Source organism: Cygnus atratus, chromosome 2 (assembly GCF_013377495.2).
Source record: "Cygnus atratus isolate AKBS03 ecotype Queensland, Australia chromosome 2, CAtr_DNAZoo_HiC_assembly, whole genome shotgun sequence".
Taxonomy (NCBI): domain Eukaryota; kingdom Metazoa; phylum Chordata; class Aves; order Anseriformes; family Anatidae; genus Cygnus; species Cygnus atratus.
In genome coordinates, this window is record NC_066363.1 from 60,567,051 (window position 1) to 60,584,653 (window position 17,603).

Consider the following 17,603-nt stretch of genomic DNA (forward strand, 5'->3'; position numbering starts at 1 on the left):
TTTAATTTTAACTTGTCTACAGTCCCTTTGTCCAAAGGCTAATAGAATACAATTACACTAGGCTAGGAAAAATTTGATAATGTTGTAGGCAGTCTTACATTCAAAAATCCCTATTGTCAATTTTCCCCAATAACTCCGTTAGTGGCATGCTATCGTATCTCTCAGTCATAATCAAGTGAGATGAAAATTATTCTGAGAAGTAAATGTATGAGGAAATAACAGGAGGTACATATCAACACAAAGGAAGCAATGGCCCACAGTGCATGTACTAAGCAAAGGTCTTTATTGCCTTACTATCACAACTGCTGAGTTTAAACCTCTTTTCATGGATGTTGAAGGATACTTTAAATTAGCTTCAAGTATTGCATGAACAGGTTTGATTAAGAGATGGTTTCTACTGTACTTCACCATACTGAGTAGTGCCAACTCTGGGAATAGTCTAATGGAAAGAAAATGGATGGGAATGAGGACACACTTGGGTACGTCATTTCTAACGTATTCTCATTCTCCAGAACTCTTGTAGACAAATATATTTATATCAATTTCTGAACAAGAATGAGGCTACTAAGACATAATACAAAAGTATTCGATGAGTAAATTTAGCCAGTGCAATGCTTTTACACCAATTTAAAAGCACAGTCTCCAAGAAGATACAAAGCTTTAACTAAATCATTTCTCTACAATGAAATGGTGGTTACATTGGGATAATTTCTGCAAATACATAAGCCTTCCATAAATACTTTACTATGCATTTGTATCATGGCACAGATTTAAGTTTGAAAAACTTTCATCTCTTTTTTAAATATTAAAGTGAATATATTTTTTTTCAAAAAATGAGTAAACCCATTAAAAAAAAAATTCTGACCCTCTAGCCCCAGGAGTTGATTTTACACATTTACGGTTAAGTATGTTAGCAACTCTCAGTTGTTTTCCCATTGCCTACAGATTACTGACATTGCTACAGGTTAAGACTGAGTTATAAAGCTGTTTCTGTTACTAGTGAGTGCTTGCTTTTCAACATTTTAAAGTGAAAATGTGAACAAACCTTTGAAAAGTGACTGAATATTTCAATGCCAATATATTTTGCATGTAAAATATAAAAATCTCCGTGTTGCATTTGAAATCTGATAAATATTTATTATCAATGCTGTTTGCTTTTAATCTGTTCAGGATATCACTCCTCCAGCTTTTTAGTACTTAAACAAAAATGGCATTTACATTACAATATTGCTTGCCAACAATCTCATTTTCTGGTTTAGTCAGCAGCCTTCATGCTTGATTAGTCTTTAATTATACAAATACCTACATATTAAAAAAGTTTTCTTTTTTCCATACTTTGAGCATGTAATTATTTTCTCTTGCATGCAATAACCTTTAATTTTAGGATTAAGCAACTGATTCTCTTTAGTATGGATGGATTTTTTCAAGTGTTAAAGCAAATTTGGTTATTGTATTATGAGTAGGAAAATTAACTTTAGGAAAACCTTTCATTAGTGTCTTTGACAGCACACTGAGCAGCTGACAGAAACTTCAAAATATTTGATGTACTTGAAAACAAAATGGATACCAGATCTGTGTCCTCTGAAATCAACAGCAATGCTACTCTGAATTTAGAGTGAGTGACTAGAGCCATGCAGTTAGTCTTTTCAATACTCCTTGCTTTTGTAGTTTTAGTGTTACAGCAGCACCTAGAAGCCCATTTGAAGATCAAGGTCTCATTGCCTTTTACCAAAAAACTGTAAAAGTTTGCAGTATAAACAGATCAAGCAATGGTGGGAGAATCAAAAAAAGAACAGAAAGATGAAGTGACATGCAAGTGATAGAGCTGGAACTGCAGTCTGGCATTCTTGACTCCAAAAACCCACTTATGAGAGCACGGTACTTCCTAATGTAAATTATTTTTCAAAAGTGAATTCAATAAGCAGAGACATAACTTGATAACGAGATTAAAGCTAAATATGCAGATTGTATAGGGCAGTGAAGAACTCCCTCTCATCTTCTCCCTTTCCCTCCCCTTTCTTCCCTGCAGTTTTCGCTCATGAGAGCATGGACTGCCAAGTTTGGGTCTGTAGGACTGACATATGTTATCTCTATACCTGCTTGTACATTTGAAGTACCAGTGATTTCCCCCTAGACATACTCTTTGAATGCCTATGGGGAAAACATCAAGGATTTTTAGAATGGCTTGGTTTTCTCAAGTTTTATTTTTATATTTGTTTTACATGAACTGAAAATTCTGTCAGACATACATTTTGATTGCATTGGGAATGTGTTTCATAGTCAGAAGACAGTTAAAAAAAAAAAAAACAAACTGTAATTCTAAGAGCTGGGGGGGAAGCATGAGAAGAAGGGACACCTTCCTAATGGCATATTGAGCTCGCTCCTGTCTCATTTGTGAGCTATGTGAAACCTCCTGCAAACTTCCCTAGTAGCAGGGCTAGGTCTCATTATATAAAGTGGAAAGTTGAAGAGGTAGGATGGAAATATACACAGCATCTTATACCAGAATGGTGATCAGTGATACAAATTCAGCCCTTCACAATATCTGCACTTCTGTTTTTTGGTATCTCTCTCCCAGTGGAAAAGGTCACTAGGAATAAAAGCACTGTGGGTAACAAAGACATTGTTTTTCTATACTCTCCTCCTCCCAACATTTTCCTTTTCCTCCTAAAAAAATCAGGCCATGTCACTGGGGAATCATATGCTAATGGAATCTGTGCTTTCAGGTGAGTCCTGGGAACGAGACTGCCTTCTTTTTACTTGTTCCTTCCTGGACGTTGATCCCGGTACAGCCTATTCCTCATCAGCTGCCCTCCCATGGACCATGGAGCTCCCAGCATGGGTGTCCCAGCTGGCACTCTGCGAGGTGATCCCATGCCCCTGGAGAAATGTCAAAAGAGGATCGACCTTTTACCTCCTCCTACTCTCTTTCAGTTGGAGCCACCAGGAGAGTATTGGAGCCACATAAGGAGAGCATTGCCCAAGTTGGGAGGGAAGCACTCCAGTTGGATGTGGCTATCCAGAAGGTTGCAAATGGGATAATAACATTACTATGGTGAAAATTATGAGATTTATCAGAATCATGTTCTGATATCAATTTATTGGCCACCACTAATACAGATTATTGTTCTGTAGCATAGATTGTGATGTGACCAGATCCATATTTGTAAGCTTTTCTTTATAACATCTTTATTTGTGCTAGAAGTCTAGGATCCTCCCAGGTCTGACTGCCTCCCTGATGTCATTTACAAGCAAATAAGTATTTCTTAACAGGTATACAAAGATATTGCAACAGTGACTGCTGCCTTATCTTTATTTTAAGAATCTCAGCTCATTTCAGAACCAAAATGAACCATCATCATTCTTTTATTAAAACAATAATCCTAGCAATTTATAATTTGCTCTTTTTACACATCAGTTCTTCTCTTTTGGAAACTGTGGTTTGCCTTCCAAACTCTTCCAGAAACATAACCTAACTCTGTTCTCTAATTAGAGTCCTCATGGGATATTTGATCATTTCTAAGCTATCAAAAATAAGTCAAGTTCCTGTCCTGAAGGAAGTTGTCCTAATACAAGGTATAGTTTCTGATGCAAACAATAAGCTGAAATATTCAAGTGTTTCAGCAAACAAAAATTTACATTTGAAAATGATGAACAATTTTAGAAAATTTCAAATCATCATGTGGATTAAAGAGTTTTCAATTTCTTTTGTAAAATCACTATTTTTTAACCAACTCATGGAAATAAATTGTTTACATACAGTTTAAAGCATTTTTTAAACAAAACCTATCCCTAGCTTATTTCCTAGCTCAACAATAGAAAATTAAAATGAAAGTTTTTTTTTTTTGGGGGGGGGCGTGTCTGTACAATTTTGTGGAATTACATCATTCTTGGAAAGGAAAAAATCACTTAGAAAATTCCTGATTAGTTCAAGTTACTACAGTATCAAAATAAAAACTGGGTATATTTGTAGGTAAGACGAAAATCTTTCTGAGACTCACAGTAACAGTACTCATCTAGTTTCTTGTTCTCTCTCCTTTACTTCATTTCCTTTTTCAGCTGGTGGCAAATATCTTCATTTCTTGAAGGTGTCCTGGATCAGCAGCAAAAAATACAGTGGTGCTTGTACAAGACAGGTTGTCCTAAGAATCTTTCAAACTTTGCTCATAGAAAGAATATTAGAAATCTCACAGGAGATTTCTTTTCCAGATTAAAATTTTATAGTGGTGCCCCACTACAGGTTGTGGACCCACAACATATCTCCTCCTAATATGGATTCAACCAGTGATTTATAAATTAAAAAACAATAATAAGTTTATAGTAGAATGTAGTACATTACAAGCACATCATTAAAAAATAAATTTTAGGATCATCACATACACAAGATATCAAGTCTGATTGTTGATTTCCTACCTGCTGGGACATACCTTCTCATGTGCTGTTATATACCCATTTGCTTAAGTTGTCCTGATTTTCTCATATCTTAACCCACTAGGAGCTCTCACAAATGCCCATTTGCTGGCTTGTGCCCGAGGTGGTAACCTCTGGCCTTTTAATTTTCCATTTTCCACATAATTAATTGCTGGTTACTTCAAACAAAAGTAGAATATTGGTAGAGGAAGAGGAAAAATGAAACAAGAAGGATTTGAGAAGCTCATGTTTCTAGCATGACTCCTTGGAAAAAGGATGCTTTTTTTTTTTTCTTTTGCCTAATTTGTTTCTAGTTGCAGCACTAAGATCAGAGTAAGCCAAGAGAATGAATGGAAGAAACGTCCTGATGGGCTGCCCGAAGCTGCCTGGTGTTACGGATCAGCGTAAAACCAGCTCTCTTTCCTGTGCTGGGGCCGATGTAACTCACTGGAGTGGCAAATTACATCAGACCTACAGCTGTAACCCGACATTATGATTAATTTGATCAGTAATTTCTCCTGTTTTTCATTTTAATCGGTGTGACTATTCTGCTGTGGCAGGTCTTTCAGATCTAATTAAGATAAATTTCAGAGTAAAAGACTTGGCAGAATTTTTGAGTCAAATCCGAGCGTCAAGTGTGAAGACCTGCAGCACCAGTCAATCAATTTCCAGTAAAGACGGCAGGCTGTAACTCAGCAATCAACCCATTAACACTTAAGCAAATTTCATAATCTCCAGGCCTGTGCTTAGTCACTCTCTCAAAACATTCTGTCTACCAATAAAAAAAAGAGGAAGTATTATCATGTTTTTTAAACACCTGCCCTGAACTGCATGTGCTAAAAGCACCAACAGAATCCACAAGTGGACACTGATAGATCTCTGCAATACTGCTGTAAAAAGGCTTAATTTTAAACTTTAAAACACAGCCTAGAGTGTTTTTTTTGTTTTTGTTTTTATTTGTTTTTGTTGCTTTTTTGTTGTTGTTGTTTTTTTGAGGTAGCACCTGGAAGCCGAGCAACTTCCTTTAAGCAATTACTAGTACAAGGAGCTTTGAATGATATAACGTATCAGGGCCATACCACTTTCCGAATATTGCTCCTCATTCAGATTCAACAATCCCATCAGATGCTCTGTGTTCACTTGGTCCACTTGCTTCCAAATAGAAGAAATTTCTCACAGAACTAGAAACCTATGATTACTTGCAAGTTTTATATATATATATATATATATAACAAAGAGGTGAGGGGTATGAAGAACTAAGGGAAAATAAAGCCATATTTTGGGATATTCTCTCCTTCTCTGTAAATTTTTGGAAATAGGAATGAAAAGAGAAATTAAGAAAAATGAATTCTAGCAAACCTGATCTGCTGGCTTCAAAAGAGAATCTGAGGGGCTGTGTCATTTTTTTTCTCTCCCTAAGGTCCCCAAGGGTCCTCCTCTCTGGTTAGAGAGGCTTTGGGATCAGGAGACCTTATGGGAATACAGATCCTTTCCCAAATTTGTCCTGGGAGGATATTATTTATTTATTTCCCCATTTATTAAATACTTCAGTTGCTTTAGGGAGTTTATTAAATGCTCCTATTTCAGAAGCCAGAGCTTGCTGGGCAAACAGCTCTGTTTTCCTCTCCATCAGAGAATTCTCTAGCAAATGGTTTCCTATATTAGCCTCAGCTTCTGCCCCTTGGGTGCTAATAATGCCGGTTGTTTTGCTCGAAGATTAATTTCCTTTGCTTTAAATGTGAGTCAGACACCGGTACTCCTTGTGCTTCTGAAAATAGCAACACCTGCAGAGTATATTTGGATGGACCAGGCAGCCAGCGCTCCAACTGAGAGAAGGTTTCCTCAGGGAATGTAGAGACTTGCTTATAAAGTTTCTTTGAGAGCCCTTAAAGATCTCCTTGCTCTTTTTAAATGCAGTATTCAACAGTCTTACAGAGCAAAGACCCAAATAAACAGTGAGCTTCTACAAGAAGGAAGACACCAGAGTAAAAGATTTGAAACCTTGCTCAATCCTGTGGATGAATATGGTCTTACACAAAACTGAAATCAGCCTTTCTGTGGAAATGATATCTTTCAGGTAGACATGAGGAGCAGTAGCTCTCAAACAAGCTAGATCTGTCAAGAAACCAGCTTGCAAGTCTCTGCGCTGCACACTGGAGCCAGGGAGCCAGGTGCAGTGCAGGGACAGTCAAGCATCCAGCTAGGACAAACTGCCACATTGCCATCATGGTGTGGGCAACTGGCAGTAGACCCAGGAGGGATGAAAAGGATCATGGAAGCACCCAGAAAAGGTTAAAAGAGGAAAGGAGGCCCTGGGTACACTGAAACTCAAAGCCAACTTATTTTCTCAAGCAAGGTTCAAAGTTGTATAGAGGAATGTCTGCATGGTTCAAAGAACTATTGCAGGAGCAGCGGCAAAAGGAAAAGCATAAAACAAAAGGAGAAGACCTGAATCACAACAGCATTTGGGACAGGTTATATGCTTGTGTGTATGGTGGTACATCTGTATGACCATGACACTCTAGCAAGTAGAAATTTTCAAATAGTATTTGCCTCTTCCACTCATGAAATCACCTATACCAACCCCCAAAAAATCATTAAAATGGAAGAATACTCAGAAATCTGAAACTGTCAGTAGAACAAGATGTTTAAATCTTTCCGGACCTGTTTGCAGGAGCAGGGGATGAAATATACAAAATATTCTGAAGAGTTCACCAAGCTCAATTTAATTGAGCTGATTGCAAGGGAGGTCCCATATTATTTAGAGCTGAGACCTTGGTCTTGCCCATACCTCCTGGAAGCCCACTTAAGATCAGCACTTCAACAGACTTAACTATATATAGGTCATGGGCATGAAGTTTCCTGAATAAATCTGTGCTTTATGAGTCTGTATCGCCTGTTGCCTTTTGATGTGCAATATCTGACTACCTACTGACACCAAAAATTGGGAAACCTTGGAAAGTGGGTAAAAAACACTGCATTTGCTCACCATTTATGAAATATTTCTTTGCCAAACTGATTCAGAAGTAACTTGGGAACAGATTCTGACAATCACATGTTGCATAGTATTGTGCAGCAGGAAAGCTAGATAATATTACCACATCAAAACAAACAAACAAAAAAACTCAATGGGATGACTGGTGTCATAATCTTGATGAAGTTTTCTTGATCTTAGGAGTCAATGAGCTTGAGAAATACAACAGGTCTCTGATGTGAATGCAGACATACACGGCCTCTGACTATACTGCTTGCAAACTTATCCCAGCTTTCTTCCCCAAACAGAGACCTCATTGTTTCTTCTGTTTCTTAAATATATGCAAATTTGTCAAAGTGTCAGTATACACTGAGATTTCGTTAAAGTAGATCTTTCTTTAATGAGAAGCTAACCAGTGAATAAGGTTGGGGGGAAAGAGAAGGGGTGTTTTTTTGTTTGTTTGTTTGTTTGTTTTTTGATTGTTGGAGCCTCGGGCATCTGTGTACACATTCTCCCTCATTTACAGCTGACTGTTGCAGCCTTTCTGCTTTTCTTTTCTCCTTTGTTATAAAAGTGTTGAGGTGCCAAATACATTATTTAAGATTAGTATGAAAATTTAATCTGAAGGAGGTTCTGTTTTTGCTATCCTAGTTTGCTATTACTTGCAAGATTTCCTCTGTTGTTGCCATCTCCCCCATTTCCCTTCTTCCCTCCTTTTATTATTATTTTTTCTCACTCATCATCTTCCGTCAGCTCCAGTTATTGTAGGTAGGCTTCTGTGACAAAAAGGTGCTTTAGCAAAGAGTTCTGAAAATGGTCAGAATAATTTTACAGTGGGGCAATCCCAGGGGGATTTCCTGTTTGTCTGTTCCTACTCACACACGAACAGAGCAGTAGAAAACATTGGGAATTTCTCTATTCCTAAAGTGTGACTCTTCTTTTGCAGATATGGCTGTAGGTAGGTTCATCTTATCCATACTGCTAAAACTTACAGTGAGTGTCAGCAGCAGAAGCTAACCTCCCATTTGGAGCCAGTTAAATATATGTTGCCGATACAAAGCACCTTATTCTGGCAGTCAAGCAGAATAATTGGCTACTTAGTACTTGGCTCATCTAATTTTATACAGTGTATAATCAAGATATTATGGCTCCAGAAATTTAATTGAATGGAAACTCTGTAGAGTGCTAACTATGCTTTGAAGTTGCAACATGCTGGCGATTCAAGAACCTATACAATTTCCCCTGTAATAATATTAAAAATGCACAGGAGAGGCGTATTTGGAAAAGCATATGTTCCCAGAAGTACAGTCCCCAGTTTACAACATGAGCTAGGTTGTCTTTCACCTCTGGATTGCTTTGTTTCAATCAATTAGAACAATGAAAGTAAAAGTAAGACTACAGCTATCTACATGAGGAATTTCACCATTTTAAAATGAAGGGAACAGGGCCTTCCATCATCTACTTGACCCAGAACCTGCTGAAATGCACTTCTGCTTTGAAAAATTCTCCTCTCGTTTGTTGTTTTTTGCAAACCAGTGATGAGCCTGGTTCTACAGTGTTTTCCCTTTACCAGTATAAATTTGGAGCATCATCCCTAACGTTATCACAAGAATCCAGTCCCTGGAACCTAAAGTAAGGTTTTTCATCTTTCTATGCGATCATTAAAAGTCTTCCTAAAAATAATAGTTTTTAAACTACAGTCTAACCCACTGAAATGGGTGAAAAACAGTGACAAAATTGGAGCAGAGTATTGCAGAACAATCTGACAAGAATCGTTCTGAGAGTTTCAGCTGGTGTACAGTGCATCAGCATTATTAATTTCTGATCATCTAGCAAAAGTACCTTGCTCAGGTACACCTAAGCAAGTCACTTTCATTTAATTTGCTTTCTGAAGGACATGACAGCATCTGTACATTTTGAGATGTAATTGCTGTTATCCTTCAGAGTTTTTTGAAACAAACACAATCATCCTCCTGAATTACTGACTTTCCATGACAATTTTTTGAGGTTGCATTGTTCTAAACTAATATCTTTCAGACATATCCTGAATAATGTAAGAGGATAAAGCCCACATGAAAAAATCAAGAACTCAGAAATGAAATTTAAGCTGTCAAACTTTAACTTAGTTGATCTTTGTTCCCTTAATATTCTTCAAACAAAACCCATTTCATTCTAGTTCGTAAAGATCATTACCTTTGAGGCCATAGTATCTCTGAATTTAGTTCTAGGTCGATTTTTAAGTTAAAGCATCAGACATTTAAACAAGAAAAGCACATTCTAAGCAGCTATTATGGACTGGACATACGAACTGTTGCCAAATGTGGGCTCTCTCCTTTTTTGTTTTGTTTATACTTGTATGGTAGAAAACAATTTCAGATCCAGTCCTGAAGCTAAACATATGGAGTTAAAACAGCTTTTCTCTGCAGGATTTAGAACAGAAAGCCAAACTTCATGGAGGAGATTTTAGCGTTGCTCTGCTTTAGAAAATACATGACCACGTCCTTCAACTATATATAAAGTGCAACAGCAGCTCCTCTGGAGATATTTCTGACTATCACTTGTTTGCATATTAAAGAGTTTAACTATTTTCAGTTATATGACAGAGGATGTTTCAAGTTCTTAAGTCCTATTAAATGCAGTATCTTAGGTAAACCTGAGAAGCATTACACTTGCTTTAGAAATGGCTAGAAGGCCAAATCAATGGCCATAAACGCATAATTAAGGCTAGTCCTGAAGCATTGTGCTGAATCTAGGCTTCTCTTCTGGATGTCAGCACATAGCACTTTTGTATCTGTGAACAAACTTTGGGTATTCATGGCTACTTAGATGGTGAGGATTTAGAGAGGTAAGAATGTAAAAAATTCCCACTCCCCAGTTTATTACTAACTCTTTAATGCTGAGCCAGAGCTGGCAGCTAATGAGTTATAATTCCTTGGCTGTTGTTCTGAAAGTGCCCTGGTTATGCAGCTGGCTTAGCAGTACTGGCCAAACTCAGCCCAGCGGGAGGGCCAGCCCTCTCACTCTGGTATTTTTCATTAGTTCTAATCCCAGTTCCTAAAAGGTTTGGGGGATAGTATTTGAACTAAAATGATGTCAGAGTACTTGAATCCCATCTTCCACTACTGTCTGGACTGCCTTATTCAGAGTGCCCTCATAAGGGTAGTTATAAAGATATGAATGCTAAAGAGAGCGTGGTGCCAAGGTGTCTCCATAAACACATTGACATTGGCACCTGCTATGCAAGGCATTGTTCGTTTTACTTGCTTTTATTGTACTTCCTGAAGTGAGACATAACTCCACAAAGCTAACAGTAGAAACTGCTTCTACTGGCCTGTACCTGTAGGTCACACATGAGACTGAAAGTACTCAAAATCAGATGAGATTTAGATAGGGATTGGAGAGTATATGAGAGCTACGATTTAGATTCAGTTTTAGTACAACCCTCTTGAGGTATGTTCTCTAAGATCATCCTCTTTCCTTCATACTCGAACGTTAAATTATGTGTGCATTTGCTCTGCTTGGAAAACTGAATGCACAACAATTTTTGAAGTAAAAGCATTTAGCAGGCAGTTCTAGCAACATATAGACTGTATGCTTAGTGTACATACACTAATGCTGTACCGAAACAATAAAATGTAACAGAAGCTCCTCTGGAACTATTCCTGTCTCTTTATGTCAATAATTTGCACACTAATGTGTCCCGAAGCACTCACTAGCGTGACAGACTGGGCATTAAGGGGTGCAAAAGTAGTCTTTAAGACAATACACAGAAGAAGCTCTAGAAACTTTGTACACAACTGTAAGAAAAAGCTCAGGAAGCAAGGACACATTTCTTGTGGACTTTTAAGTCTATTATCTAAACCATTAAAAAATCAAATCTGATGCAATTTAGTTGCAACTCCTCAGGTTAATGCAGGTTTAACTGGTCATATGGCAAACACAGCTGCTTGTAAACCAATTATCTTAATTGCATCAAAAAGGATTTTTTAATTCTTAGGTTAATGCAGTTTAATTTCTGGAGCAAACGGCTAAAGCCATCAGAGTGGATAAAACCTTTAAAATGGGGTCTCAAAATTTAGGGAATAAAGTGAACACACGCTTGTGGGCAACATTTCTAGCTGGTTTCTAAATGCAGTTCCACTGCCCATCTTAAGAGAGTGTTCACTTTACAGATTACCCTGGTGTTTATTCAGAACCACCCTTGCTGGTACAGTCAAAGCTGCTCTTGCAGGACATGAATACTACATGAGACATACTGTGTAAGAACACACAAGTGTAAGAAATTAGGATCATTGTATTAGAGATCTCCTATTTCTTCCCAGGAATTCCAAGATGGGAAGAGCCTAGCATCAACGTGGGTGCCATAGCTGTTGATGTGGTCTGTTAGAAAACATCTATGTTGGTGGAGCCAGCACCAAGGACTGATATTAACTCCGGCATTCTGAACGTTGGAGCCTATACCAAGCTTCTTAATAGAAGTATTTGACCCTTAGCAGGACAAATGTTTGGGCAGTGGTTTCAAGTGGAAGGGTAACCTATCCATCCCGTGCACACATACACCAGCCAAAACTCTATTTCTTTTAGAGGCAGTCAGACCATCTGCTGATGAGTAGCTAACTTTGCTGCCCTCATAAATTATCATAAAGGCTCACTACTGGGAAAATGCCATTTGTGAAGGTTGCATGCTGAATCCATTGAAAAAAATAGTTTTATATGGGTTTTACAATATGGGCTTTAAGAGCAAAAGATGTTTATTATTCAGAAAGGAAAAAGGTAGGACCATCATTAGTTATGCTTTTCTGACTTATCAGGCCTTTTGGCTTGTTTTAAGCTGCTTGCCTGTAAGGACTAACTACTATGAGGTGGAATTTCTCAGTTTGTATGGTCAGAAGGTGTAACATTCATTTGATTTCCCCTTGCAGTAGCAGTATGCACTTTCTGTTATTAAATCATTAGAGATTTGTACTTAGTGCCTTACGTGCAATGGATTTGGTGAAGTAAGAGGAGACGGAAGGCCATGCCCTGGTGACTGGCTGGGTTTCTGAGGGGAGCTGGAGGACTGTGGGACTGGAGGCTGTTGGTTCTGGCTCTGGGACTGCGTTTGGTTCTGCTGTGGTGGTGCTGATGGCTGTGGCTGTGACTGCTGGGTCTGCTGTGGTGGCTGTGGAGTCTGCGCCTGCTGAGTTTGCTGCTGCTGCTGGCTTTGCTGCTGCTGCTGCTGCTGCTGCTGCTGCCCTTGCTGCTGCTGTTGCTGCTGTTGATGCTGGAGCTGCTGAAGATGCTGAAGCTGTTGAAGCTGGGAGTTCAGGGATGAGGTAGCTGTGAATTGAAGACAGGGAAGGGAGTTATGTAGGTTTCAGCAATACCTACTGTTTTAAAGATATCCTGGATTAAATTCTGGTTCTCTTATATTGTGGGGCACATGGCCCTCTGAGGTTAGCTGCCCTCAGACTTCAGGTTGTGGCAGCATATTAGTGAACATGTTCCCAGCCTTTGGTTCTGGAGTAAGAGATGGACTTCACTGGAGGCAATAAGACCAAACCTTCTGAAGGGCTACAGCTCTGCCCACTGGACAGGCATCAGAGCTGAGTGGCAGTCTTTGCTCATACAAGCTTACTAGTGAAGCCAATGGGAATTTTCCTTGCCTGAAGAAGAGGCCGGGGATGTCACTGTATGTATCATAGCAAGAACTCATAACATGAACTGGTGCTGCTATATAGAGCAGGATAAAACCATAGTTGTAAAATAAAGGATGCTCTGAAAAGAGCTTTGTCACATCTATATACAGCAGGTGTCAAGAAATAAAATGTTCAACAATGATTTTTTATTTTTTTTGGTGAAATGCATAGGTAGAAAAAATACCCAATAAAATGTATGTCTCTGAAATTAGAGCTGCTCCTTATCATTCACATCTAAAAGCTATAAAGTTCCCCTTGTGAAATAGGGTAGGTATTTTGTGCACTTGTACTGCTTGCTTACTCCTGGTAGCAAAAGTATGTCATGCTGTGCTAGTACATGCTCCAAATGTGAGCTTGGAAACCGGTGGCTTGCATCAATCTTCTGGCACAAAGGTGCAAACTTTATCTCCCAAATTGACTAAGGCATTGATTAAACTCATGAAGGCAAGAAGTTTGCCACAGGGATGTCACTAAAGAAGAGCAGATTTAAGCAGCAGCCAGAACATCACAGGAACCTGATGCTTTCTGGGGTTGCCCCCTAAATAAGTCATCTGGGTCTCTGGCCTTACTCACTTTAATCAATATTTTCGGGGTTGTGTTAGATGGCTATAGGATCCCAAGAGGAACAGCTTATAAGGTCAATGCACAGTTTTGCCCTCTGTACTGCATTTCCAACATTCCATATTCTAATTTCCATCATCAGAAGCCATAGTAGACTGGGTGTGAATCAAATTTGTTACTTCTAAAATAAGACTCAGATTTCATTGCCAAAACCATTGTTCACCACTCTATCTGTGGATTGGCGGATGAAGCCAAGTTATCCGCACTTTCTTTTTGTGCTGACATCCCTGTTTCAGCTTTCCAGATGTCTATGCACTGGGGATGAACCTGAGGTCTTGCTATGACTTATGAAATCAATGAGCCATAAACTGGAATAAGCAAAAGAAAAAAGACAAGAAAAAGGGGAAAGAATAAGCAGAATGGGTAAGCCAGAAAAGGCTGTACAAAGGAAGAATAAAAGGATTGGCAAGAAGAGCTGTTGGTCACTCATTCCTATATTCACAGCTAATGTAAATTTTCTTTCACCAAAGGAAGAAATCAAACTACAAATACATCTTTTTAAGAATTATTGTCACGTGTGACTTCAACAAAGAACCTAAATAAAGCAAAGAAGGCGGAATGGTAACACCAATATATTTGTATTAGTAAAATTGCTTGTGGCAGCTTGGCATTTCAACATAAAACAGAGTGACCATCAGATTAAAAACTCACATGGTACGCCATGCAAAAGAAATTAGCCTGGAGAAGTAAGCGTACACTTCCATCAGTTCCACCATCAGAACCTACATGCCCCAAAGTCAAGACGGTAGCAAGTGAAAATACAATCTAAGGCATATGAGAACAAAGAATGGAGGAGGTACAAGAAAGCAACTGGACAGACAAGTATTAACAACAGCATGAAGCACCTTAGATGACAAAGAATGCTATTCATCAGTTCCATCTGTAGGTATGCACAGAAAGGTGGAAAGACCTTTCCTATTACCGTAAGGAAGAATCTAATCTGGACCAGCTCTTTACCTTGTGCAGGCCATTTCCTCACCTGCGATAGTCTACCAGATACAGCATGCCCCTACTGATCCCATAGATTCTAATATAGAATGACCTTATAAATTTATGGTATACAAAAATATCTGTTGATATATATTGCTAAAGGTAAAATCATCACTGCCTTCTTAAAATAGTGGCATGCGAGGAAGGCATAAGCAGAACTGTAAAGAAGCCCAAAATGTAGAAGAAATGAAGATTCTTGACAAACTAAAACAAATGAAGAGGTGGTTACAATACATTGTAAGAAATTTATTCTTTCATGTCTTTGCATATAGATCAAAGGAATCAGAAAACTAGTATTTAATAAATAAAAGTATCAGTGTTCCCCACATAGCATAAAATTTATTTCAGGATGCTTTCATTGAAATATTGTCAAATGGGTATATTAGTAGCCTTGCAGGTGAAAAAGTTGTAGTGTCTAAAGCATGGATATGGATACACAGAAATAATAATGATCTGTTTGTCTGATATAGGAAAAAAAAACACTTAGTGAAATGCAGTTTTAATAAATGTATGAATCTTTTCAAGAAAGACAGATATTGTTGTGAAGTGTTGGGATTTGCTTGACAGAACAGTTATCCTAACAGTAGGCCTTGGTTTCATTAATGAGTCATACTTTGGTCAGCTGTTGAACTACTTTCTTAAAAATTAAATCTTTATTAAATTGCCATTTTCCACAAGGCCAATACTATGTTTGATGGACATTTTGATCTGTGCATTTTTTCTTCTGCCAATCCCTATAACTAGGAATAGAATCCAGAGTGAAAAAAATGAGAAAACAAAACAAAACACATCAACACTATTTTTTAGCCTAAAACTTTGCAGGTTCAAGTCTTACTGAGCTGCTACATCCTACTGTCAAATGGCCATTGCCAGCATGCTTCTGTGCATTGACAATGTGAGCAGGTGCAATCACTCACCCAAGCTCACTTGTCCAATGAATGAAGAGGGTCAGAAGTTGACTTTGAAAATGTCGGGGTTTTAAAGTCTGTGGGCCTGCCCAGCACTCTCAGATGATGACTCAATATGGAGAATTTTTTCATTCCAAGTCTAGGAGCAGAAAAGCTTTGGATTCAGTGCTGCTGAATGCTTGAATGTTGGCCAATGCAGGAATATCAATATCTCTACCACACACTTTTGTACTGGAAGCACACTCATTTGTGCTGGGGTGGGAGGGGGTCCCTTAGGGAAAATTTTGTTGATGGAGAAAAGTTACTTCAGGGAGAAGTTTCCAAGTCCATTGCCAGTAACTGCATAAAATTATTCAAATAAGTTCTTGTCTTTTCATATAATTCCTTTAAAAAGCCTTTTTGAAGCCTACTATCACGCCGAACTATAGATTGCATTGAAGTGGCTTAGTGAGGCATGATTATTTAGCATGCTGTTGCTAAACAAACAGATAGGGAACTGGAAGAAGGACTGTTAGATCAGACAAGGCTTTCACAAAGCCATACAGTAAGTGTACTGCAAGGGTAGATTTAGGGCTCTGGATCCTGCCTGCAGTCCAGTGTTCATGCTGCCTGATTGCACTGCCTCTCACAATGTATGTACTACCCACAGCAGGGGCTGTGTCATATTATTGTTTGTAATCAAATCCAATCCAACTCCCAGAGCTTGCTTGCATACCTCATCCATTATAAATCGTATACCTGTCTAGCATTTGTCACTTTCTGCAGAGCTTGGAGCCTGATGGAATTTCAGGTGGTACAACAGTGCTATGTCTGCATGTATAAAAGATAACATGCACTGCCTACCTACCTCGCAGGAATCTTTTTATGACTTACTGGCTAACAGCTGGGTAAAACTTTGACATGTTTAAGTGAGAAGTGTCTATTTTCTCTCAGAATTGCACTCAAGAATAAATTAAAAAAAAAAAGCAAAAAGTCCTTTCTATGGTTAAAAAAGACAACATGAAGTACATCACATTAAAAGCAAGAGTATTAACTAAAAATGCATATAAAGTACAAAAAAAACTGTGACGACAGTCCACAAAAGCTGTGTGATATTTTAACTTCCTTAACAAAAACACATGTTAAGTATACACCAGATATCCAAGAAGTTGCTAAGAGAAACTTCTTCCTATGAGAAAACAAAGCCATAAGGGGTTTTCAAACTTAAGTTTTAAATGCAATTTCTTGGTTGTTGCAGTGCCATGGCAGATTTCCCAAAGGGCTCACCCCGTGCTGTATGATCCTACTTTAAGCAGATTATGCTTAGCCATGGTATCAAAGCATTTACATTACAATAAGAGATACCAAGCTAAGTGGTGCAAATGGATGGTCAAGAGGCAGCAAAGCCAAACTTTCTGATCTCCCACGTCACCTACTTCTACACTTGTCACAGACCTCGAACTACTTTAAGGACTTAGAGAACATTATGGTCTAAGGAACACACTCCTTCCTGAGTACCTTTTGGGAGTGCCATAGGCAGAATGCTGCTATGCATTCGAAAAATTTACACAAAATATATTTTTGTGTTCTCCTTATACCTTCTGTTCCTCTGTTTGTTACCTACACAGGCAACTGAAATGAAACTAAAATGCCCTTCTGTCAAGTAGAGTGGTGCAATGGGAAAAATGCACCTCTGATGCAACCGTACAGAAAGCAGCAGTGTCACTTTGTGAAGCATTCTGATCCATGACAGGGAGAATGACTGAATCATTTGCTTAGCAGGAAAAATGAAAAGGCTCTGCCTTCAAGTCCCAGTCCTAGCTACATTCAGTGAAAGTACTATCAACTTCATGTTGCCTCTGGCTAATATATTATTGCATAAGAATGGGAATGGCTCTGGTTATATTTTAAATTAAAAATACATTTTAAAGTTTAATCACACTTTGCCAAAAAGCAAGGAACATAAGTAAGCCCATAAATGTTTATATAATGAAAACAATGTAAAAATTATATCTCTTTTTTCACACCTCCTTCACAATATAA

At 38.3% G+C, this 17,603-nt stretch overlaps 1 protein-coding gene across 2 annotated transcripts in view; it reads right to left on the reverse strand.

The window, feature by feature from the left end:
- The window catches only part of POU6F2 (POU class 6 homeobox 2), a 262,108-nt gene that overhangs the window by 84,739 nt on the left and 159,766 nt on the right, over positions 1 to 17,603 (reverse strand). For both annotated transcript variants that reach the window (XM_035552533.1, XM_050708560.1), the window contains exon 4: positions 12,363 to 12,703. In XM_035552533.1, coding sequence (XP_035408426.1) covers positions 12,363 to 12,703 — 341 coding nt within the window. The remainder of the gene's footprint in view (positions 1 to 12,362; positions 12,704 to 17,603) is intronic.